The 22,478-nt window shown below is 35.7% G+C and overlaps 9 protein-coding genes across 9 annotated transcripts; 6 read left to right on the top strand and 3 right to left on the bottom strand.

The window, feature by feature from the left end:
• Positions 1 to 29: 29 nt before the first annotated feature.
• On the top strand, positions 30 to 1,944 carry EV154DRAFT_419994 (gamma-glutamyltransferase; the record flags this gene model as incomplete). The annotated part of the gene is made up of 8 exons (XM_051595931.1): positions 30 to 174; positions 224 to 316; positions 442 to 580; positions 641 to 676; positions 746 to 842; positions 909 to 1,061; positions 1,119 to 1,490; positions 1,546 to 1,944. The coding sequence occupies 8 exons, from the start codon at positions 30 to 32 to the stop codon at positions 1,942 to 1,944; spliced, it is 1,434 nt and encodes a 477-aa protein (XP_051458094.1).
• Positions 1,945 to 4,349: 2,405 nt separating this feature from the next.
• On the top strand, positions 4,350 to 4,721 carry EV154DRAFT_507491 (uncharacterized protein). The gene has a single exon (XM_051601427.1). The coding sequence runs from the start codon at positions 4,374 to 4,376 to the stop codon at positions 4,593 to 4,595; it is 222 nt and encodes a 73-aa protein (XP_051458093.1). The 5' UTR covers positions 4,350 to 4,373; the 3' UTR covers positions 4,596 to 4,721.
• A 1,823-nt stretch (positions 4,722 to 6,544) lies between these two features.
• On the top strand, positions 6,545 to 8,563 carry EV154DRAFT_442847 (WD40-repeat-containing domain protein). The gene is made up of 9 exons (XM_051597006.1): positions 6,545 to 6,923; positions 6,981 to 7,036; positions 7,095 to 7,208; positions 7,258 to 7,438; positions 7,502 to 7,687; positions 7,758 to 7,853; positions 7,914 to 7,964; positions 8,018 to 8,140; positions 8,196 to 8,563. Exons 1-9 carry the CDS (start codon positions 6,590 to 6,592, stop codon positions 8,531 to 8,533), a joined length of 1,479 nt encoding a protein of 492 aa, XP_051458092.1. The 5' UTR covers positions 6,545 to 6,589; the 3' UTR covers positions 8,534 to 8,563.
• A 503-nt stretch (positions 8,564 to 9,066) lies between these two features.
• EV154DRAFT_402332 (DNA mismatch repair protein MutS) lies at positions 9,067 to 9,839 on the top strand (the record flags this gene model as incomplete). Its single annotated transcript, XM_051595302.1, has 4 exons — positions 9,067 to 9,221; positions 9,274 to 9,309; positions 9,361 to 9,431; positions 9,559 to 9,839. Coding segments are annotated over 4 exons (543 nt in total), but the record flags the coding sequence as incomplete, so codon positions are not given.
• Positions 9,840 to 10,947: 1,108 nt separating this feature from the next.
• On the top strand, positions 10,948 to 11,739 carry EV154DRAFT_420039 (DNA mismatch repair protein MutS; the record flags this gene model as incomplete). The annotated part of the gene is made up of 3 exons (XM_051595935.1): positions 10,948 to 11,198; positions 11,326 to 11,560; positions 11,614 to 11,739. The coding sequence occupies 3 exons, from the start codon at positions 10,948 to 10,950 to the stop codon at positions 11,737 to 11,739; spliced, it is 612 nt and encodes a 203-aa protein (XP_051458090.1).
• Positions 11,740 to 12,680: 941 nt separating this feature from the next.
• Positions 12,681 to 14,642, top strand: EV154DRAFT_537910 (major facilitator superfamily domain-containing protein; the record flags this gene model as incomplete). Its single annotated transcript, XM_051604241.1, has 10 exons — positions 12,681 to 12,819; positions 12,878 to 12,957; positions 13,013 to 13,077; positions 13,134 to 13,351; positions 13,409 to 13,523; positions 13,579 to 13,809; positions 13,864 to 13,928; positions 13,991 to 14,019; positions 14,076 to 14,385; positions 14,446 to 14,642. The coding sequence occupies 10 exons, from the start codon at positions 12,681 to 12,683 to the stop codon at positions 14,640 to 14,642; spliced, it is 1,449 nt and encodes a 482-aa protein (XP_051458089.1).
• Positions 14,643 to 14,875: 233 nt separating this feature from the next.
• EV154DRAFT_219077 (uncharacterized protein) lies at positions 14,876 to 16,344 on the bottom strand. Its single transcript, XM_051594415.1, has 3 exons — positions 16,099 to 16,344; positions 15,407 to 16,039; positions 14,876 to 15,354 (listed from the first exon to the last, which is right to left on the bottom strand). Exons 1-3 carry the CDS (start codon positions 16,234 to 16,236, stop codon positions 15,109 to 15,111), a joined length of 1,017 nt encoding a protein of 338 aa, XP_051458088.1. The 5' UTR covers positions 16,237 to 16,344; the 3' UTR covers positions 14,876 to 15,108.
• Positions 16,345 to 16,385: 41 nt separating this feature from the next.
• On the bottom strand, positions 16,386 to 19,041 carry EV154DRAFT_442838 (trehalase-domain-containing protein). Its single transcript, XM_051597005.1, has 4 exons — positions 18,853 to 19,041; positions 18,741 to 18,792; positions 16,959 to 18,681; positions 16,386 to 16,904 (listed from the first exon to the last, which is right to left on the bottom strand). The coding sequence occupies exons 1-4, from the start codon at positions 18,970 to 18,972 to the stop codon at positions 16,454 to 16,456; spliced, it is 2,346 nt and encodes a 781-aa protein (XP_051458087.1). The 5' UTR covers positions 18,973 to 19,041; the 3' UTR covers positions 16,386 to 16,453.
• Positions 19,042 to 21,753: 2,712 nt separating this feature from the next.
• EV154DRAFT_563166 (uncharacterized protein) lies at positions 21,754 to 22,173 on the bottom strand (the record flags this gene model as incomplete). Its single annotated transcript, XM_051605769.1, has 2 exons — positions 21,754 to 22,019; positions 22,101 to 22,173. The coding sequence occupies 2 exons, from the start codon at positions 22,171 to 22,173 to the stop codon at positions 21,754 to 21,756; spliced, it is 339 nt and encodes a 112-aa protein (XP_051458086.1).
• Between the last annotated feature and the right edge of the window lie 305 nt (positions 22,174 to 22,478).

Genomic DNA, 22,478 nt, shown 5'->3' with positions numbered 1-22,478 from the left:
TCCTCATGATGGTGTCATTCGTATCGTAAATGGTAAATAATCCAACTTCTAAAATAAAAAACCTACAGCTAAATGGGCGGAGAATTATAGATAATCCGATTTCTCACAAGGTTACCGGTAGTCATGGTGCTGTGGCGGTAGAGAATGAACAGTGTTCAAACACCGGTGTAAATGGTTAGTGGCCACTAACTCATATTAGACAGTTACTTACTCTTAAAAAAAGTTTTGAAAGAAGGAGGTAATGCTGTGGATGCTGCAATTGCCTCTGGTCTTTGCATCGGTGTTATCAATAGCTTCGCCACTGGTAAACTATCTCGTGTGACTAAACGATATTGATAGCATACTCAACCTTTATTTTTCATTAGGCATTGGAGGGTATAATATTAATTTTGTGCTGGTAGAGATAGTCTATATCTAATATTTGTATCACTATTAGTGGAGGTTTCATGTTGATTCGTACTCCTTCTGGCGAATATGATTTTATTGATTTCCGTGAAGCTGCACCTGCAGCAGCGACAGAAGATATGTACGTACATAATATCAGTCTGTCCCAAAACACTGGATTAGCTATTGCTGTACCGTAAGTATTTCCTTTTTATAAGTTGCTATGATTATTTGACTGAAACTGCTATTTTTTTAGAGGAGAGATTCGTGGTTATGGACTTGCTCATGCAAAGTAAAAAAAAAAAAAGTGTTGATGTACGTACCTTAAATACAGTTTGCTGATCATTTCATAAATTCTTAGGCACGGAAAATTACCTTGGGCAAGACTGTTTAGAGATGCCATCAACATTGCAAGAAATGGGTTTATTACCAGCGACCATATATACCAAAGACTCAAGGTAAAAAAAAAAAAAAAAAAACTTAATGACTCACAAGCCATAGTTCCAACATTTTTTCTTGTTAAGACTTCAGAGTCATGGATAATGCAAAAACCTGAATGGGTCGAAATATTTGCACCTAACGGATCAATTGCAGAAATTGGTTCCATCATTAAACGACCTGCTTTAGCCAATACCCTTACCACAATTGCCAAAGAAGGAGCCAATGCTTACTATGAGGTAAGATTAATTTAAATGTATCAATCTCTTAGATTTGATATTTAAGCATATGAATAGGGACCTATTGCAGAATCAATTGTGAATACCATAACAAAAAATGGTGGTATCTTAACATTGGAAGATTTCAAAAACTACCGTGCCATTGAACGCCCTGTGGTTAATACGACCTATAATGGACATATAGTTCACACGACATCAGCACCTACCAGCGGTCCTATTCTCCTCAATGTGCTAAACTTGATTGAGCCTTATCAATTTTCGGTGGACGGACCCACCGGTTTAAACTATCATCGCTTGATTGAAGCTCTGAAATTTGGATACGCTGCTCGAAGTGAGTTCGGAGACCCATCTTTCACTGGCAATCAAGAGCGGTTAGATGAAATTGCCTCTAAAGCTTGGGCCGATTCCATTCGTCCTCAGATCACAGATGTGAGTTTATTTGGAGCAATTATTTATTTATTTACTGATGAATTAAAATAAATAGGAAACAACACACAACGTATCTTACTATAACCCCAAATACGAAAGCAATGACCCCCATGGAACAATGCATTTGTCTATTGTTGACAGTGATCATGGTGCTGTGGCACAAACCACTACTATCAACCTCTTGTTTGGCTCAAAAGTGATGGATAGAGAAACCGGTATTATTTTTAATGACCAGCAGGCAGATTTCAGTAGCCCAGGAACCATTAATGCATACGGTTACTCACCCACTAAAAATAATTTCATTGCACCCGGTAAAAGACCCTTGTCTTCGACCACACCGACAATCATTGAAGATGCACAAGGACAATTAAAAATGGTTGTCGGAAGCTCAGGTGGTTCTCATATTGTATCAGGCGCAATGAATGTAACATTTATAGAAATCTGGGAGAGATAAGAAGGTCAACTAACTTAATTTTACGATAATTGTAGGTAATTATCAATGCGCTTGATTTCAAAGAAGAATTATTTCAAGCGGTGGGAACACCTCGTCTTCATCACCAATTGATGCCAAATGAACTAGGCGCAGAAATTGGATTCGATCCTCTTATATTAGCAGATCTCGCTAACCGTGGCCACCAAGTAAGTTACAAAAAAAAAAAAAAAAAAAAAAAAAAAGAAAGAAAAAAAAAACGAAAAAGAGAGAGAGAGATGATTTACTCATGAATTGATATAGGTGGTTGATATGGATATCAAAACCACAGTTTTCTCGGCAGTACAGGCAGTTATACTGCATGCTAATGGAACATTGGATGCAGTCAGCGATCCAAGGAAATCAGGTCTTGGTGCCGCTTATTAGTAAAAATAAATAAATAAAATGCCCATGCATGTGATGTACTTTCATCAGATACATCAAATTAAGAATGCCATTGTGTCAGGGTATTCTCTTGTTGCTTATTGGGGTAATAATTACAGTCTTATATTCATCTTGAGGTGGATGAAGGCTGTACGCCCAATCTTTTCTGTCTTTTAGTTGGGTCTCTGTAGTACACGCTCATAGACATTACCGCCTTCTATCTTCCTCTTATTGCTGGTATTATTATAAAACCACTATGGTGAAATCATACAAAATTTCTACATTTCTGGTACTATGGTAATTTCCAAACCCGTTTCATGCACACTTTATTGCTTATGTAAGCTTTAGAAAAAAAGTCCTTCTTGCTTACAACAGCTTTGCAAAATCATTTCATGTAGGTATGCTCTCTATTTCTTCAGCATAACTGACAGCGTTATAGTCCAACTCGTTCATAAGGCCTTTTGACAAGAGCCTCATTTTGATCTTCCAAGGTGACATGACCAAACGTTTACTTGAAGCCATCGTTAATGTTTCCCTCATCATTTAGCTCGGAAAGAAGTGCCTGAATCAGCAGTCCAATGTACTTAATGTCTTATTCTGTCAATCCGCTTAATGTCTTGAACAAAAAAGTTGTTTGTGAAAAAAAGAAAAAAATAGCATATACTGTGCAATCAAAAAATATGAAAACACAAGCCCAGGAGCTGACGTTATGTTACACAAACGGTAAAAAGATATTTCTTGCATGAACAAGAATAAAATAATTTTAATTGGTTAAACAAAATAATTTATATATATTTTTCATTTTCATTAATATTTAAAAACCAAGCCAGCTTTCGCCACTACGTGCCTGGAAAAAAATGGTGACCACCCTTCCGCAAGATGGAAATCCATATCCAATAGGACGACCGATACTTGAACTCAATGGTTATACCGCGTACTCCGGAAAGATCAGCGAGAGCAACCCCAAAGAAATCGCATATCAGAAGACATTTTTTTGTTAAGAGAAAAAAAAAAAAAGGAACTCGTCGAGTGGAAAAAATGGGTCCCTTTTATACCTTTTTTTTTTGAATGGGTCGAATCTGTCAGTTACACATAAAAATTTTGGGACTTTCAAAAAAACAAGTGACTGCAATTTTTAAGAACGTTCTGGCACCATCTTGACATTATTGTTTGCAGTGAACTTAGCTGCACCTAAACAGCATCACTGTAATTCTTTGATAATACGTGTGAGTAAAGAGAAGTAGACAGTAGAATGAAGATACAAAGTAGAGAATGTATCTTTTTTTTTTTAAAACTCGGATTCTCAATAAGGCAAGTGGCGCGTGCATAGTCTACAGCTTGAAGCGCCTTCTATATTGGGTTCTTTCATTCTACCTCCTGGGAGTTACCAGAAAAAATGGTAAAATTATATAAAAGTTTATCTTATTTAATCCAAATAAAAAAAGTGTCCTATTTTCAAATCATCATGTTAATAATTCCTGGTACAAATGCCTTGAAAAGTTTTAACGACCAAAGGGGGAAACGTACCATCAACTCGGGGTTTGTTTTTTTCACTTAGATAAAAAACTTGACGATTGCATTATTTGGAATAAGCTTCATTGACACTAAACTAGCCTATTATAAAAATAAAAGGCTCTTCATACTGCACTCACGAAATGGGCTACAATGTGTTTTTTAATTTATACGACGTTAATAATGAAACCTCTTAATACACAAATGTTATTTACCAATCATAAGTAATTGTTGTAACTATAACCATAAAACCAATTAACCTTTGAGAAGAACTACTACTGGAAAAAGTTAAATTATAATTTTTGTATTAAAGAATAACCGAAGCAATATTTTCAAATAGTTACAACGATTAGGGGTTGATAAACATATTATTTACTTGGGCTTATTTCTCTTTGTGATCGACAACAACTCTCCTTGCAGATCATAACACATCACACATTGACGTTTTACTATAAAAAGAGTCGATGTTCATCTATTTTATTTTACAACAAAATATTCTCTTCATAAAAACTTCAAGGATGCATAATTTCCCAATCTTTCTTATCCTCGTCATTGTATTGACTCTTTTTGGTACTGACGCCCGTGTTACTTTTGATTCTCAAAAGAGAAGCCCTCAGCCATATGACGCTCAAGGTCTTGTTAATGGACTTCTTGGTGGTGGTAAATCTTCTGGTAAACCTTATAGCCCTCTTTCAGATCCTTCCGAATTAAACGGTGATACTACTAAAGGTGACAGCTAGAAAGAGCGTAATTAAGATAAACTACTCAAGACTTTAGAAAATGATAGTGTAGCAAAATATTAGTTGGTGTATAATGAAGCACTTTTTAAAGATGTCTACCTTTACATAATTGATTAATAAAACGAGTCTGTCCTTGTTTACCACTTTATTCACAAACATATCGCCTTTTTTTTTAAAAAAAAAAACCGCCCATCTTTTCACAAAAAGTATTTGTATGTATATTCTGTAACATTCACCAAACTCTGTCACATATAAAATATATGTATATTGTTATATCAAGAGACCTATATATCGACTTTGTTTTTATTTTCCAAAAAAAAAACCAAAGAGTGATTGCCCATTATTAATATGTATCTGTTACAATTTGGAATACAAGATGCATACACAATAACTGTCAAAATTGTTACTGATACTTCAGGTATTTAATTAATCCACAAAAAAAATCATAGAATAGACAAAGTTGTAATCTTCTCTCAAATGTAAGCATTTACGCTCTACTAATTATAGTACATTTTTGAGTTGATTTTCTCAAATTTGGTATTAGAATTTTCATCTGAATTTGAAGCGTTGAAATTATGGCTCTCTATTCATACCTGTGGTAGGACAGAGTTTTCAAAAAAGTTAACCTCAGTTTTTGATAAGACGGGCAAAAAAAATGTTAATGGGCACAAAAATATGTTAAAACTTGTCATGTCTCATACTATCAATGTCGTCGGTGATGGTTAAAAAAAAATTATAATAAAATACTACACCATGTTTTGGTGTAGATCTTTACAGAATGTATTTAATTCGCTTATTCATCGCATAATTAAGTTAAATAAAAGCTCAAAGGAACACTTATTCTTTAGTGTATAACTGTACAATTATTTTCAATTTACTTAAAATCGACATATTATAAAAAACTTTGTTTGATTAATTTGACTCTTCCTACTGTCTTCATTCCAGTGTTCTTTTTTCCAGCTTTGACTTTAGATGATGATACGTAATGGAAAGTGTTCTAGCATCCTTGTACTTGTTGTAGTTCCCGTTGGCACGTCCTTAAAATTAAGTTCATTGCTTCTTTATTTGCAAGCATCGCCTTCGACATTTTATCACTTTCGGGTTTATGTTTTTGAGGTATAAAATGGACAAAGTCTGAAAACCAAGTAAAAACCGCCTTTTGGGGAAAACCAAACTGCCTTTTGGGTATTGGAGAAATCAAAACCACGTTGGAACGACTGTATGAACAAAAAATGTCTAGACGTCCGTATTTTTTTCAAACGTATTTTTTTTATACCACATACAGGAATTCCGGCCAAGACCAGCAGGCCAGTATGATTGCACCTATTCACAGTCCAATCCCAGCTATTCACGGTTCGTGAGTTCCAAAACTCAAGAACCCTGCCTAGGAGGTCGCCCTCCTATAGCAAAGACTAGCCGCAGCCGCAATATCACAATATATCTTTTTCAAAGAAACAAGAGTCACTACTAAACTAACCTTTTTATATAATCGGTTACTTTCAGACGATGAAAGAAGTATGTTAAGGGAAAAGAAAAGGAGAAGAATAAAGTGTGCGAACCAGCTTTATTTATATGTAGATAAATAAGCATATGTCAGGATAATTTCATTTGTCTATTTTATCATCCATAATGTTTGAGCCTTTACTTAAAATAGAGTTCTAGACATTTCCTATGAACAGTTCTATAGCAAAATGGGACAATTAACAAGCGTCAATTTCATACTCCTACTGACTTTCCTTCTGGTACTTTTCATAGATAACAAAGGGACCATTGTCGAATCGAAAAACAGGGGATTTATCACCTGTTTGATGATGTCTTTATGTTAATACAATCACTGTCCCGTTAAAGTTTCGATGACATGATGATTGGGGGTGGGGGAAGGCAAAAGCGGGACCCATAAAGCTTACAATAAAAAAAAAGACCCACATTTTTTTTTTTCGTGCCCTTTTTTTTTTTTTTTTTTTTGAAAGAAACCAACAGCCATTTTATAAATTATGGATGTGTTGCCTAGTCAAAGACAACCTCCTTCTTCAACAAAATCATCGCTAGGTGCAGGAGTTAATCGAGATCAACAAGTAGAGAAATTATTAAAAGAAGTAAAACAACTAAAGCAAAAGGTAGATGTACTTGACAAAGAGAATATTGCGTTGAAAAAGAGTATATACGACCTGTCTGCAAGATATGCAGCTTCTATTTCTCAAGGTGGTCTTTCTTATAGACCAGGTCCGTTTGTCATTGACAATGAAGTTGCGACAACAGGAAAAGCACAAGAGATGATTACAAAAGCGGTACAAGAAGCTAATGGCGATATGGAACCTTTTCAATCAGGTATAAAATAAAGATCTCAACAGTGGTCATCGTAGAATATTAAAATGTCTTTTGTAGTCTATCCTCATGATTCTCGTGATGGTAAACCATTTCAAATGAGATACGAGCTCAAGGTAGACGAAGATAAAATTACCCGATACACTCGATAAGAGTATTAATATGTACTCGTAGGGTCATACTGGTGCCGTATATACTGTTGAATTCTCACCCAATGGCGCGCTTTTAGCCTCAGGATCATTTGACAAAACCGTTCGAATTTGGGATACTGCTTCTGCACAAAAAGAGGTAAACCATTTTTTTTTTTTTTTTGCATAATTTATTTAAAATTCTGTAGACGCTTTGTTTAAAAGCACATACACTCAACTTGTCAGATTTAGCTTGGACACCTGATTCATCTATGCTACTTTCAGGTGGTTATGATGAGACTTGTAAAACATGGGATGTAGATTCTGGAAAATTATGTAGTAGTTACGACACCGAAGGTCTTGTTCAGTGTGTTGCATGGGATTTCGTAGGTCAGTTACAAGCTTGGAAGAAATAAATGTGTCTGTATTAACAAGTCTTCTTTTTTTTATTAGATTCCTGTATTTTTTATTATGGTACTTCTCGTAAAGTACTTGCTATGGTAGATATTAGAGCAGAAGGAAACGCTTCGGTCATTAGAAACGATGCAATGATTAACACTTTATATGCTTCGAGAGATGGTATACATGTTATCACAGGTGATGCTCAGGGTTTTGTGAAAGTATGGGACGTCAGGTCAAGTAAGTCGTTATACAAGATCGGGAAATTATATCTATAAAATAAATGCTTACCACGTTCTGATCATTATAGAGCAGTGTATATCCTCGAGATTGAACGATCCTAGTAAAATGCCTATAACACATATATCCGTTGGAAGAAGGAGCACAGATGCGTCAAGAAGAGCTAGTAAGCCATTTGTTTTAATTTTGATAGAGTGTTCGTTATTAAAAAAAAGGTGATTTATAGTTGATGATTACGATGAACCTAGATATATGGCCCTCAACAGCTACGACAATTGTAAGTGCGAATAATTGCATAATAATTACTCTGCTAATAACATTATATAATAGTACTACGTGTATATGATCGTGGCATGGATCCTCCAAAGTCCGATCTTCGTTTGGTTCACTCATTGAAAGGATTTAAAAACAAAAACTGGCCCATCAAGTCATCTTTTTATTGTGGTAGTGGATGTAAGTGTTATACATGAAGATATACGACATGTTATCCTAACCCTGGTCATAAAAGACAATTCGTCTATCCTTAGTAAACCTTCAGCAACCAACGATGTTTACGGAGATTCGGATCTTACACCCAATCCAGGGGATTATTTGTTTGATTCACAAGAGCCTAAAGAGGAAAAGAGTGTGTTATTAGCTACAGGCAGTGCTGATCCTTACGCATACTTATATAATGTCGGTGAAGATAGTGCAGAACTTATGCAACGTTTAGAAGGTCATACGGATAGAGTTTATGCTGTTAACTTTCATCCTACTGAACCTATTTTGGCAAGTTGCTCTGCTGATTTCACTGTCAAGGTTTGGGGTCCAAGCTTACATAGAGGAAAAAAGAAGACTCTGAATTAATTTTGTTAAATAAAAACATTTTGTACATAGATTTTCATTTTCTTTCTCTTTTCTTTAAAAATATGTCTCGACAAAGTGCTACTAATTATTTTGCGAGCTCTATCCACTCATCTAATTCAGATATAAAAGATTCCGGAAAAGCTCTTAATCCGTCTATATCTTCTCGCAAGGCGATTAATATCCCTTCAGCGATTGCATCTCAAACTAATCCATACAACTTTCCATCAAGCCAACAATCAATAAACACCCATGGCATGGTAAGACCAAGCACGAGCTACTCAAAGAGGCCTACTACATCAGCCACATTGAGAAGAGCACCACCTCCAAAACGCATCATGGCTATCACAGAAGGCCGTGGTGTAGCCATTGAAGTTGGGCTTTGTATATTTGATGTTAATTGCTGTGAAGCTGTTATATCACAGCTAGCAGACTCACAAACGTTTACAAGGACTTTGCAAAAAATAAACCTGAATGAGCCCCAAAAAATCCTTGTGTCATCTTCTGTAGATGATACAGCTATTGTTGGAGGCGGCAGTGAATTATGTCAGTTGATTCGACAACAGTTTCCTCAGATTCCAATCATCACTTTGAAGCGCAGGTATTTTAATGATGAAGAGGGAAAACAATATATCACGGATTACGGATTACAAGAAGATACAGCCGGATTACTTTTTGGAGTATCCGCAAAGTGAGTAGCTATCATTGACTAATATTGAAATATTTACAGATTTTTCTTGCAGGTACTATTGCTTAGCGGCTGTATCTGGAACATTTAGGTGAGATAGAATAAGCCATTCAACAGTACAAAATTCTAATCACGCATACAGGCATATATTTGAAAACGAAGGCTACTCGTTTGCAAACCACACAGTCAAGTTTGTCTACCAAGGTGCTGACGGTAAATATAGACAGCAAACACACTGTATAATCAAATAGCATCTTATTATCATATATGTAGGTACAATGATGATCGGTATGTGGCAGACAAAGAATCGTTTACCATTTGAGAGTAACACCCTACATAGATTCAATTACAGCAAAAAATTTGGAGCTTGTCTCAAATACGACTAATAGTCGTACCCGAAACACTCTGTTGGGTATCTTAGATCATACTGTAACACCGATGGGAAAACGTTTACTCAGAATGAACATTTTACAGCCACCATGCTCTATTGATATTATAAGGGATAGACTAGATGCGATCGAAGAACTTTCGCATAGTGAAGAAAGTATATTTAATATACAGTCGTGTTTAAAGCAACTGACAGATTTGGATCATACAATATCTTACCTGGTCAAAATACCTAATCAACATAACGCTAAAAATTATGTTACATCGGTTCAACACGCAGAGATGAAGGTCAATCAAGTTATTGCATTAAAACAAGCAGTTAAATGTGTTCAAGATGTTGCTGATTGCCTACCTCAGAGCGTAAAGGATGATTGCGATCAGAACAACGGAGAGAATTATTTGTTACTTAGTACAATTTACAAGGTAAGGTATAATCGATGTGAAACTTCTTCAGCTAAAAATTCTACATGATGTAAGATTTTATCAAGCTCTGTTTTCGGTAAATCTCATCTCAAATATAATGTTGTTGTTTGAATAGACTTTCTTACCAACAAAGTTTAATTAAATAATTAGCTGAATTAGAGAAAGTTGCTGAGGAGTATATCAACGACGAAGTTGGAATTCAAAAGACTAGTCTTGGTATCAGAAACCAAAAGTGTTATGCTATAAAGGTAACTATAAAAAATTTGAAAATATTTCTGATTTCAACTATTTATATTTTAAGGCTGGTGTCAATGGACTTTTGGATGTTGGTATGTACTCAATTATCTTGTAAACAGCAAACAAACGTTTAAAATAACGCAACATAAAAAACTAGCTCGTCAAACTTACAAAGAGACAACGGAGGATATTTATGAACTTGTATCAAATTATGCTGAAGCAAACAATTTGGCAATGAAATTGCAATTTAATTCATCTTGTGGTTTTCATATTACAATGCATACTTCCCAACTCGCTAAATGTAACGGTCAACTTCCTGAAGAGTTTATAAATGTTATCACCAAGAGAAAAACCTTGCAGTTCACCACTCTCGAATTGGTAAGTCAGAATGAAGGAATTATGTCTCAATCAATTAATATTTTGTTCTAGTTGCAAAAGAATAGTCGTCTCAATGAATCATTAACAGAAGTATTTCTCATGTCTGATAGGTATAATATAAACGGATGATTTGGGAACACAGACTTTACTGATTTTTTTTTATGTAGGATTGTTACAAAGCTATTAGGGACATTTAGAGAAAACATTAACGTTCTTTATAAATCTTCTGAAGCCATTGCCTTATTAGACATGCTCTTATCTTTAGCAACATCAAACCTATCATCTGATTATAGTGAGTCGTGACATGCTTTATTGTAGGGCACTAACTCAAATACATCATATTATAGTAAGACCCCAATTCTCCGAAACAATAGCAATCAACGCCGGTCGACACCCCATCTTGGATCATATTTTGTCGTTCCCGTTAGTTCCAAATGACTCATTTGCGTCTTTATCGAGCAGCTTTCAGTTTATCACGGGTCCTAACATGAGTGGAAAATCCACTTACTTGCGTCAAATAGCCTTACTGACCATAATGGCTCATATGGGATCATTGTAAGTCTGATACATGAAATTATGACCTGTTCTTTTTTCTAATTAGGATTTGCTTCAATTTAAAAGTGTACCTGCTGAGTATGCATCATTTAGGTTGTGCGATCAGGTAAGCTACCAAGTTATTCAGTTGTTTTAAGCCTGATACCATATATTTTCAGTTACTCTCTCGATTGGCAAATGACAATACATTCTCAGACATCGGTACTTCGTCATTTATGTCTGAAATGAGAGAGACAGCATATTTATTACAGCACGTAACTGATACTAGCTTGGTAATAATTGACGAGCTTGGTCGTGGCACTTCCCCATCTGACGCATTGGGAATCACGGCTGCTGTTTGCGAAGATTTGATTAGGACAAGGGTACGTTGGTACATATCTTTAGATTATACTTACGTCTTTGAAATTTTTGATAGGCATTCTGCTTCTTTGCAACTCACTTACACGAGTTAACAAGAACTCTTATTGTATATCCAAATGTGGTAAATCTACAATTCAAGGTTCATGTAACCGTGAGTAAAAAAAATTATGCGTGTTTTTGAAATTGGTCCTAATGTTCTTAGCTGCTATATTCAGAAGCATAGCAACAATAACTGCACTGTGGACTACCAGTATAAAATTGAAGACGGAAATCTGTCATCTGAAAATCATTATGGTACAACTTCATACACTGCTTAAGTAATGGTTTTTATTAATTATTTTAACAGGGATACAGACAGCGCAAGTCTTGGGATTCCCAAAGGAGGTGTTATCATGTGCATACAAAATAGTAGACCAGGTAGATTTTTTTAATATAAAAGAATGACATATAGATAATCAATAGCTAATAAATTATTCTCAGCTAAAAGAAAACGGGGCAAGATATGAAAGATTACAAGCAGACCAATCGGAAGAGTTGTCAAAGGAACGTAGACTTCTTTGGGTAGGTAGTATTATTTTTTCAAAAAAAAGTTACATTAATTCTGATTGATATGTAGTTTGCTGATAAAGTATTGCAACTGGGACAAGCTAATATGAGTAGTGAACAACTACTTGGGCAATTATCAAAACTTCAAAATGATATGTGGAATGAAGAGGAAGACGACAACAGCTCTAGTTTAAATAGATAAAACACAAAATTTATAACACCACATGGCGATTTAAATAATGTATAGCAAAAATAAGACGTTAATACAGACAGACGTAAATTACATTGAAGAAACAAATAAAGTTCAAACACTCATTGCGGTGTGTAAATTATATGCAAAAAATCAGGTGGACATGAATTCTTTTTTTCTTAACTGCATCCACGCGGCATCAGTGATTCTTTCTTTTCACTTAATTAATTTTTTTTTATGCCAATATCTAATCAGTATCAATCGCTGAATTCCGCAGGTAAGCTGACGACAGTCAACTAAAAACAAAAAGGGGAGAATGGGAAAAGGGGATAAAAGGCTAATTGCAATTCCATCAATTTTCTTTTTTCTTATCACGCCTATTTACAATGGATAAAACAGATACCATTGCTCAAGAAAATGATGTCCATTTGGCAGAGAAGAAACTTATTCGAAAATTGGATACTAGATTGCTACCATTTTTAAGTCTTATGTACTTATTTTCATCCTTAGATAGATCAAGTCTAGGTATTATTAATTTATTGTGAACCGTTTTATCAAATGAAGGCTTAAAATGTATCTCCAGGCAATGCTGTTTTGGACAATTTTGAACAGGACGTCGGAATTACACCTGACCAATTTAATACTTGTGTCACAATTTTTTATGTAAGTCACTTTATTTTTATTTCGCATTAATAGCTAGTCATGCCTCGTAAAAAAGGTTGGTTTTTTAATTTTTCAGGTACCAAGCAACATTTTATTGAAGCGCTTTACGGCTAGAAGATGGTAAGTAATTTTTTACACTGTAATTTATATTTAATAAGTAAATGTATACTATAAAGGCTTCCTCTACTCATGATGTTATGGGGATCGATTGCTTGTCTACATGCAGGTGTGAAAAGCTACTCGCAGCTTATGACGCTAAGATTTTTTTTAGGCTTTTTTGAAGCAGGTTTTTTTCCTGGCGTAATCTATTTCTTAACATGTTTTTACAAAAAAAATGAAATGGCAACCCGCATCGCTTTATTCTGGGGATCTACAGTTGCCGCACATGCATATGGTGATATATAGCTAATCACATACATAAAATCCGTAAATTAACAATAGTATGATTCAGCTGGTATACTAGCATATGGCATTCTTCAATTAAGAGGATCAGGAGGATTAGCCGGATGGCAGTGGTTATTTCTTATTGAGGGTATACCCACAGTTGTTGTGGCAATTATTGCATTGTAAGTTTTATCACATAAACTAACATCCATCAATAAACACTAAAATACCATATAGTTTCTACCTTCCTGAATCCCCTTCAACATGGACTATGTTCACACTAGAAGAGAGAATACTGGCTGTCAAAAGATTAGAAGAAGACGGAGAAACAAATCATACTCACGTTACCTTGGGCGATTTGGATGCATCCAACAAGAAGCAAGCGATAAAAGCGCTCACAGATTGGAAAGTGTGGATATACATGGTTATGTTTTTTTGTGGAAGCGTCCCAAATACGAGTATATCAAAGCAAGTTTATAATTTTATACCGTTTATTGTTGTTATTAATCAGAACTAAAATAGCTTTTTACCATCAATTGTAAAAGGAATGGGCTATGATGATAAACTTTCAGCTAATCTAATGTCTGGTAACATAGTTAACATTTTCATCAAGTTATACGGCTATTTTAATATTACATCACTATATTAGCACCCCCGTATGTTGGCGCCGTATTTGTGGTATATGATATATAGTTATTTATTATCACTCGTGAAATTCTAACGTTGAAAGATAGATGATTACTGCTGCATATTCCTCAGATATTCGAAAAGATAGAGCCTTTCACGCAATTTTAGGTGCTTCTATTTGCATGATTGGATACATTATCTTGAATATATGCGTACAAAGGCCAGCGTTGTATACGGGTGTTTGCATTGCTGTATCTGGTATCTTTGTTATTAACCCTATTGTTAATGCTTGGTTGACTAGCAATATTGCCCCCGATATGAAAAAAAGCGTTGCGACAGCTATGGCTGTATCCGCAAATAATTCCGCTGGGCTAATAGGATCAAATATATATAGACACTCAGATGCACCTAGATATTGTAAGTCATGATGTAAGTTTATTTCTGATATGTATCCCATAAATCTAAGTGTCATAATAGTACGTGGACATAGGATTAACTTGATGTTTATATCCCTTTTCATCATTTTGACACTCATTCAGAGATTTTTACTTCGGCGTGAAAACAATATAAAAAGGCAAGAAAAGTCTAAGCTAACACCGGAAGAGCTACAAGAACTCACGGAAAGTGATAACAAAATAGGCGACGAATCCTTTGATTTTGTTTATAGACTTTGATATTAGCCGTTTTTTTTTTACAGCGATGTGGAATAAATGTGTAAAATACCACAGTCTCTGATTACTTTGCTTCTACAATGGAACAATTATAAAGATAATATTGAATGTTTATTAATGCGAATATACAGCTTTTGTTTTAATAGAATATGTGGCTTTAACTACATCTATTTTCTGGTAGCAGTAACAGTAGCAATGTTATCCGTAACGGTGACTGTCCCAAACTTTGAAGAATGACCGTTTTCATCTGTGATTTCAGTTACAGTGGATACAAGGGTTTTCGACGTGGACACTTTGACCACTTCAACAACCACGTGTGTGACATTAATAGGCCAGCAAATAGAGCGTGATGAACACTCTCCGTTAGAAACAGATTTGAAGTCTTTGATATCCGCACCATGTCCTTCGTAGTTTTGAAGCGTAATAAGTTGACCTCCAAAGTAGCCGGTGGAGCCATCAATAATATTGGCTAATTATAATTTTTTATCAACATAATGTCTCGTATTTCTGTTGGTTTATTACCTTGAGGTGCTAAAATTGTACCGGCTATTTTTACATCAGGTGCTCTCACCAAAGTAAAAGTAGAAGAGGGATTACTATCATACGCACCTGATGCATCGACAGGGTAAAAGTTAAAAATAGCCTGACAAGGCGAAATATTTTTGTTCACGTCTAATGTGGTTATAGTGAAAGTGTGGTTGACATAAACAGGAACCTAATAAATACGTCAGCCGCTACTCTGTTACTTTTCAATGTTATCATATTACATTAAAAACGATCATTTCTGTCGGAAGAATGTTTTGGAATGGGGTGTTCAATGCTGAATGTCTACTTTTTAAAATAGCTGTTGTGATCTCTGTGTTTGGGTCAAATGGTTTGCATATGTCATCTGAGCAGGCTGGAAGTTTGAGAATACGATATCCATGAAACGATCGCACATCTGATTTCGATACCAGACCTTTGTTTCTGTTTATAAAAGTATCTGATTCGAAAGATGCCAATTTACGAGATGTCTTTTTGATTGATGATGGGGCAAAAGACCATAAGCTTGAAGACAAATCGTCGGGCTTGGTTACAGAGCGGTCTATAGAATTCATTCCGCATTCGTTTTTCTGATTAGCTGTGTTGATGCTTCCTTCCTCATTAAATATTTCGCCATATACATCTCCATTTACATGGGCTGCTTTAGCCATTAAGCCCAACCTTGAGATACCATTGTAGTCTTCACAATTACTCTTTGAATTCGTATTGTAGTCGTATCCCGTTGAGTTAATATTAAGAGCTGCGATAGGACCGTAGACTGACGCTTTAGATATTTCTTCCGTTTCTTCCGTTTCTTCCGTTTCTTCTGTTTCTTTTGTGGCCGAAAAGGTACCGAAAATACCATTAAAGTGTTGCAACTATAAGATTTTTTTTTAAGTACCAAGGGCTTGGGTTTTAAGACTTAAAGTTTATTTACCAAGTCGACTTGTAAACGACTTAAATCTTCTACACACTGTGGTGATCTGAGTCCGTTAATATTTCCATCGGCCCCATAAACAAGGCCAATGTTGACTAGAGCGATTGCTGCAATGGATCTAACTGATAGACTTTTCATGTATAAAATAACTAGGATAAAGAAAATACATATTATTATCAGTCATTTCAAGACCCTGTAATATATATCGTGATAATTCTTTTTTTTTTATTTTAAAAAGAACATTCTCCTCACATCATCAAGAATGTCCTGGGTACATATAACATAATGAAGCTGTGCATTATTAAATACTCTAGCGTTTATTTTTATAAAAAAAAAATTGCTATTTTTATATAGATCACTGTTTGTGTGGTTCAGTTAATTCAACAAATACCATTCGTGGAATACCGTTAGAATCCAAATCATTGTTGTCAGTAGATGAATTGCCCACGCATGTAATGGCTGCAGTAATTTGTCCATTTCGAGTAATCGTTCTTGCTGCAGCTTCTGCCGACTTTCTACGTTCCAAGCGACGCGCGATTTCTTCGGGATCGATGGAAGTATTATTAAGGGTCTTTTCAAAAAATAAGTCCGGGTTAGTACAAGCCCCCAAAGCACGGCGCATTTTTTTGTTAATCAGATTTAATCCAATTTGGAAAGAAGCATTCATCCATCCAAATCCTTCTCTAGGAACATATTTGAAATCCACACCCACATTGCCATATTCCACTTGCACTTTATGAGTCATGCCGACAATATCAAATTTCTCAGGCACCACACCATTAAAATCTACAAACGACTTTGTAATCCTGGTTTGAAAGCGTTAATGTTATGACAACTATTTGTTTGTTGGGAAAACTTACGTATATAACCAGCGATAAGAAACTCTTTCGGCAATCTCATGCTTTCCGTAATTTTCAAACCCTTGCCATGCCATAATCTGGTGAGGTGCCCAACCAAAGGGGAAGTCCCACTGACGATTAGGTCGATCCAATGAAGTTATACCTCTCGACTTTTCAGTTCCTGATACAAGACCACCAAGAACTTCAAACTTGTATAGTGAATGTTCCACCATATCTTCTGCTTGTTTATCACTGGCACATTTTGCCCACATGGCCCAAAACGTGGTTACTGATTCATAATCTGTTTGTTTTTCTAATACCGTATCATAATCAAAATAAAGATGCTTTTCTTCGTTCCAAAGATATTTATCGATTTTTTCCTTTCGGACCTTAGCTCTATCTCTCCATACATCTGCAGTGTGACGTACCAAATTATCATCTTCTGTAAAGGATAACTCACCGTCATAAAGGTTTTCAATTATATCCGCAATATCTGTTTCATACTTGTAGAGCAGGGAGTTTAAATCAATGGTAGCAAGATTGGCACACACTTTTTCATATCTGTAAGTGGTGTCGTGTCCTGATTCACGTACTGCACGATCGTGTAAGAAATATTCATCCAGTTTAGGCTCCTTGATGGTTCCGTCATTATAAAGTTGCATGTACTCGTTAACACTTAACTCTGCTTTCAGGGCAAAAGGTTCAATCACATGATCGAAATGGGATGCTTCAGTCTCAGGAGGAATGCCTAGACCTTCGGGTCTAAATCGGGAAAGACCGGTTTTTTTATCGTAACGAGGTTCTGACATCCAGACATTGTTGTATTCTTTAATAGCTGTTTGGATCACGTTAGCTAACCAAGACAGTTGTTGCAACTTGAGAGCAGTAGTTGAATGGTCCAGTTTTTTGAATACTCTGATTGCCATATCTGTCAGGAAAGGGGGCTGCGAACGGGAGAGATAATAGGATCTGTTTGCATTCAAGATTTTCCCGTAGTGCTTGATTTGATAAACAAAGTTATCAACCATACCTTGAGCAAGTTTTGTACGACCGTCAATCAATAATCCCAGCGTTTCAAAGTAGGAATCCCAACCATACATTTCATTAAATCTGCCTCCAGGTACAACAAATGGAACACCACGCCATATATACTTTTGTGTAATTTCATCAAATTGTTTTTCCATTGCCAGCGCGAGAATACCAGGCCTATCATTAATACTTTTAACATACTCTGGTGTAATATCTTTGGGTAATCTCTCCACTTCCAAGTTTAAATGTGGTCTTGTTCTAGCAGCTTCCTTGTAGTATTCAAACATGGCATCTTCATTGTAAGGAATATAGATACGGGGGTTATGATTGGCCGATCGATTTTTGGGATCAGCACAAATGATCTCAAGGCCTTCGGCATCGATACGACGAGTTAATCCAGACCAGAAATTATGCTTGATCATACGAGACAACCTGTCCACTGGATTTTCGTTCAACCGTGCTTCATCCAAAACAATATGTTTACGTCCAAGGTCATCTGCCAATGCTAATTCTTGAAGGAGGTTTGATAGCATATAGGTACCTCGTATTTCAATTTTACGATATCCGCCTGAATCTGCCGTACCCACAGAAAACGATTTAGGGCCTAAATCATTGACGGTGATTTGAAAATCACCATCTGTATCTTCTTGTTCAACCAGAATTCGTTGAGTTTCTTTGACATCAATTAGGTATTTTTGCGCCTTGTTCTTATCGTCTAAAAAACAGTGATAAGTATTATTACATAAAACCAGTTTTTTTGGGGGGAAGTGTTACCATGAGAAGCTCTTCTTTTGTGAGGTCTGTCTTCATATTTATCTTTTCTTGCCTGTAATTAAAAGACATAATGTTAGGACTACAAGAAACTGGAATGAGTAAATTGACATACATAGAAATTTTTCAATCGACTGGTGGAACCACCTGCGTTACTACCAGTTGTGTAATATGTTTTTGCGGGGGCGTGAACATCAACGTCTTGATAAGATCCGACATGAATTGTCGATTCCATATATGAATGTTAGATTTTTTTGTCTTGTTTGAAAAGCGGTAAGCCGGAAGAAAAGAAATCCAAACCAATTCAGACATTTATAGAAAAAAAGATAAAACGGGGACAAAAAAGCTGCACGGAGCAAAATTAAATTTACCAGTTTGGATAGCAGGAGTTGGTAATACTACCCTTTCTGAATTTAAAAAAACATCACAAAATATGGGATTTATGAGCATTGTAGCAATGACTTAACAAACTTTACTTTTCTTAAGACTAGGATCGAATTAAGCATTTTCTGATCAACGAAAAGGCCGAGTTTTAAGCTAAATCAACAAATGTCATTGATAGTTTCAAATAATGGCCAGGAGACGTAAAGTGACCTTAGAACTAATCATTCAGAAAGCAGGTTGTCTAAATATGTATTTCGAAGAACATATTTGTACTACATGGTACGCCATCATTACCAGCGGATGTGCTAATTTTTTATACAGGCTCCACACAACAACAAACAAAGCGGGATTATAGTGCATTCTATTTTTAAAGTTTCAAACATTAATGCTGTGTACTTACATCATCTTGCTCAGTCAAAATATCCAGTTTATCCAAAGCGTAACTTCATCAATACTACCGTTGATGCTGTAGTATGTGTGGTACTTTAATAGGCTTTGCTGTAACACGTTACCTCTGAAGATCCTTTTTTTTTCGGGAGCTAACTATAGTGGCCACAAAATAAATTTATTAGGTTTAGAAGCGTCACGAGCACCTTTACAGCTGTTCTCGAACATGTCGTTTGGGTATGAAAAATGAGCTAAGCGTCAAAGGGCGGGTTTTTAAATAAATTAAAGGCATGAATTTGCCGGATTTTATTTTTCCAAAGGGCGCTTTTCACAAGTTTTTTTTTTTTTTTTTTTTTTTTTTTTTTTTTTGTCTATTAACGATATACCTCCTAAATATATGCACTGCTTCAAATTTATTGAGCTTGATCCCACGGAAGTAGAAAAAGAAAACCAAGCGGATTTGTACGAAACTACTGGCTTGGAATGACACGAATGCCAACCAGGTATAGATGAAAAGAAGCCTGTAAAAAAACCTGCACCAGTCTAAAGAGGCTCATGGATTTAGACAGTTGCATAACTTTTTGTAAAACTACACGGAAAACAGCCGTGGCTGTTTAGCAGGAGTCAGAAACTGCAATCTAGGAAGTAAAAAGTGTGTCTAATTCAACAACCAAGATTGCGGCTACTAAAAATATTGGACGTCCATATCGCTCTTATACTTCAGTTCAGATACAAAAGTTGCATGGCTCTTCGCTTTCTCGATATACAATCTATCAGTATTTGAAAGAGAAAGAGAGACGACAATGGGGCACTTGACGTAACAGAGGTAAATGAGAAAATTGGCACGCGAAGCGAACATTTTTCCTGCAATTTATTAGTGATGTTATGGACTTACTTGATGAACATGGAATGAAAGGTCGCCATGTCATACTGGATAATGCCTCTATTTGTAAAGTTTCCGATGTTCAAGATCTACCTGAGAGTTGTGGATATAAGGTTTCTTACTTGTCTCCGTATTTGCCGTTTCTTAATCTAATTGAATTATTTTGGTTAAAAGTCAAAACTGGAGTTACTGACAATCTGACTGCTAGAATCATTGAAGCTGCAAGCCAAGATTGTCAGGGATAGATCAGGCGTTATGTTTCATTGTTAGATAGATATTTGGCCCTTGAGCCAGTGCCTTAGTAGTATTAATAGATTGCAATATGAATAAAGCTTATCCCTCATAAAGAATTTCTTTAGCTTTAGACTTTTTTACAAAAAAAAAAAAAAGATTTATATGAAAGAACTACATATGTAGGATACAATTATTGATAATACTTAAAATGGAATATTACTTTGAACAAATCGAGTATTTACAAACAATTAAGTCAACTGTAACATGATGATAATGAATTCAGAATGATACTGATTTCCTTAGTATAACGATAATGATTTTGACATAGACTATTCATGAACTTGATTTAAAAAACATATACAACCATACTGAAATCAGCGCTAAATTGCTCAAAACAAACAAGCAAATTTTTTACGACGAGGTATTTGATAGCAGCTTAATTATTAACAAAGAATACTTGGAAGCCAGTAAAAAAATAATAGAAATGAGTCAAGATTTTATTGAAGAAGGTGGCCTTAGAGAAGGCTCAACACTAGGTCGCAAGACAGTCAACCGTGATCACGAGCTCGGTTTGAAGCAACTTATGAATGGCTATTTTGTTGAGGACCCCGTTTTAGGATATACCTCGAACTTTTTCTTTGTATCGTTTAAGATATCGAAAAGAAGAACCCCTATTGCCAACAAAGGAAGAACCAGACTGGTAATACTGGCTTTACAGTGCCCCAAAAAGCGGCTGCGGCTATACATCAAATGGCATACGGCCCACGGGCTGATTGTGTAGAGGATTTTCAGGTATGATTGGATCCTTGAAGTGTATGCACTAGACCTGGAAAAAACTGTCCTACTGCTTGGCATGGACAATTTAAAGACAAAGAATCAGAGCCTACTTTGACACTTGAAGATGTGGCCTCATACAAAGTGTAATCCATACAGATGTATGATACTCAAACTTTTGTTTTACTTCAAATAAATAAAAAAGAAAGCATCTTATCGCATATAATGGCATTTTTTAATGAAAAAATTAAAGAATAATACGGAGCTCCGTTAATCTCGCGGGTTTTCAGAGCACCTCGCAAAGATGCTCTTTATCGAATTCTCCGCCAAATTATGCCCATGTTGTAGCTTTTATTAATGCTGTTGGCTGAAAGAAGGAGCGATGGTAATATTTTCTTCCTCTCGAGTTACCAACACAGAAGCTTTTCTCTTTCTTTGGTTCAACAGGTCAAGGTTCATCCTCATCATCTCACGGCCTTTCCACGCGAGCTCCAACAACGAAAGAAAATCCGCACTAAAACTTCTAATCGTGCCAGGGAAGGGGAACTTCTCTGTCCTTGTTACTCGAGTAACGTACTTTCCTTTCGGAACGTCCATTACAACAAGTTCCAAATTTAGTCCTAATTTTTATGAATAAGAATGATGAATTTTTGTTAGTCTAATTAGTCATTGCTCTGGATTAGGCAAAAAAAAAAAATTACCCATCATCAAGTAACCAACTGTTACCAAGGCATTGATCTTGTTTATATTGGTTCGTACTTGTACAGCAACCATATCTTTTGCTGTGGTTCTGAAAGAATAATCTTCTTTATATCGAATTCGAATTCCAGAAACTCCTGCGATTGGGAAATGTCTAGATCTCAGTATTTTTTTCAAACGTATTTTTTTAAAACCACTTACAGGAATTCTGGCCAGAAAACCAGCAGACCAGTATGATTACAACTATTTAAAGTGTAATCCCAGCCATTCACAGTTCATGAGTTCCAAAAAAAACTCAAGAACTCTCTGCCCTAGAAGGTAGCCCTCCTATAGCAAAGACTAGCCGCAGCCGTAATATCGTAATACATCTTTTTCAATTT

The sequence above is a fragment of the Mucor mucedo genome (genome assembly GCF_025094135.1).
Source record: "Mucor mucedo strain NRRL 3635 chromosome Unknown EV154scaffold_41, whole genome shotgun sequence".
NCBI classification, from domain to species: domain Eukaryota; kingdom Fungi; phylum Mucoromycota; class Mucoromycetes; order Mucorales; family Mucoraceae; genus Mucor; species Mucor mucedo.
The sequence above is the reverse complement of the archived record's forward strand: the minus strand, read 5'-3'. Positions and strand labels throughout refer to the sequence as shown.

What these genes read in the sequence shown, in the direction of transcription:
- EV154DRAFT_507491 (XM_051601427.1), top strand. Translation starts at nt 4,374, where the DNA reads ATGCATAATTTCCCAATCTTTCTTATCCTCGTCATTGTATTGACTCTT.
- EV154DRAFT_442847 (XM_051597006.1), top strand. Translation starts at nt 6,590, where the DNA reads ATGGATGTGTTGCCTAGTCAAAGACAACCTCCTTCTTCAACAAAATCA. An exon ending in AGTATGGGACGTCAGGTCAA is followed by an intron (nt 7,688 to 7,757) that starts GTAAGTCGTTAT and finishes TGATCATTATAG; the next exon opens with AGCAGTGTATATCCTCGAGA. An exon ending in AGATGCGTCAAGAAGAGCTA is followed by an intron (nt 7,854 to 7,913) that starts GTAAGCCATTTG and finishes GGTGATTTATAG; the next exon opens with TTGATGATTACGATGAACCT.
- EV154DRAFT_219077 (XM_051594415.1), bottom strand. Translation starts at nt 16,236, where the DNA reads ATGAAAAGTCTATCAGTTAGATCCATTGCAGCAATCGCTCTAGTCAAC. An exon ending in GTCGTTTACAAGTCGACTTG is followed by an intron (nt 16,040 to 16,098) that starts GTAAATAAACTT and finishes AAAATCTTATAG; the next exon opens with TTGCAACACTTTAATGGTAT. An exon ending in CAGAAATGATCGTTTTTAAT is followed by an intron (nt 15,355 to 15,406) that starts GTAATATGATAA and finishes CGTATTTATTAG; the next exon opens with GTTCCTGTTTATGTCAACCA.
- EV154DRAFT_442838 (XM_051597005.1), bottom strand. Translation starts at nt 18,972, where the DNA reads ATGGAATCGACAATTCATGTCGGATCTTATCAAGACGTTGATGTTCAC. An exon ending in GTCGATTGAAAAATTTCTAT is followed by an intron (nt 18,793 to 18,852) that starts GTATGTCAATTT and finishes TTTTAATTACAG; the next exon opens with GCAAGAAAAGATAAATATGA. An exon ending in CAAAAGAAGAGCTTCTCATG is followed by an intron (nt 18,682 to 18,740) that starts GTAACACTTCCC and finishes ACTGTTTTTTAG; the next exon opens with ACGATAAGAACAAGGCGCAA.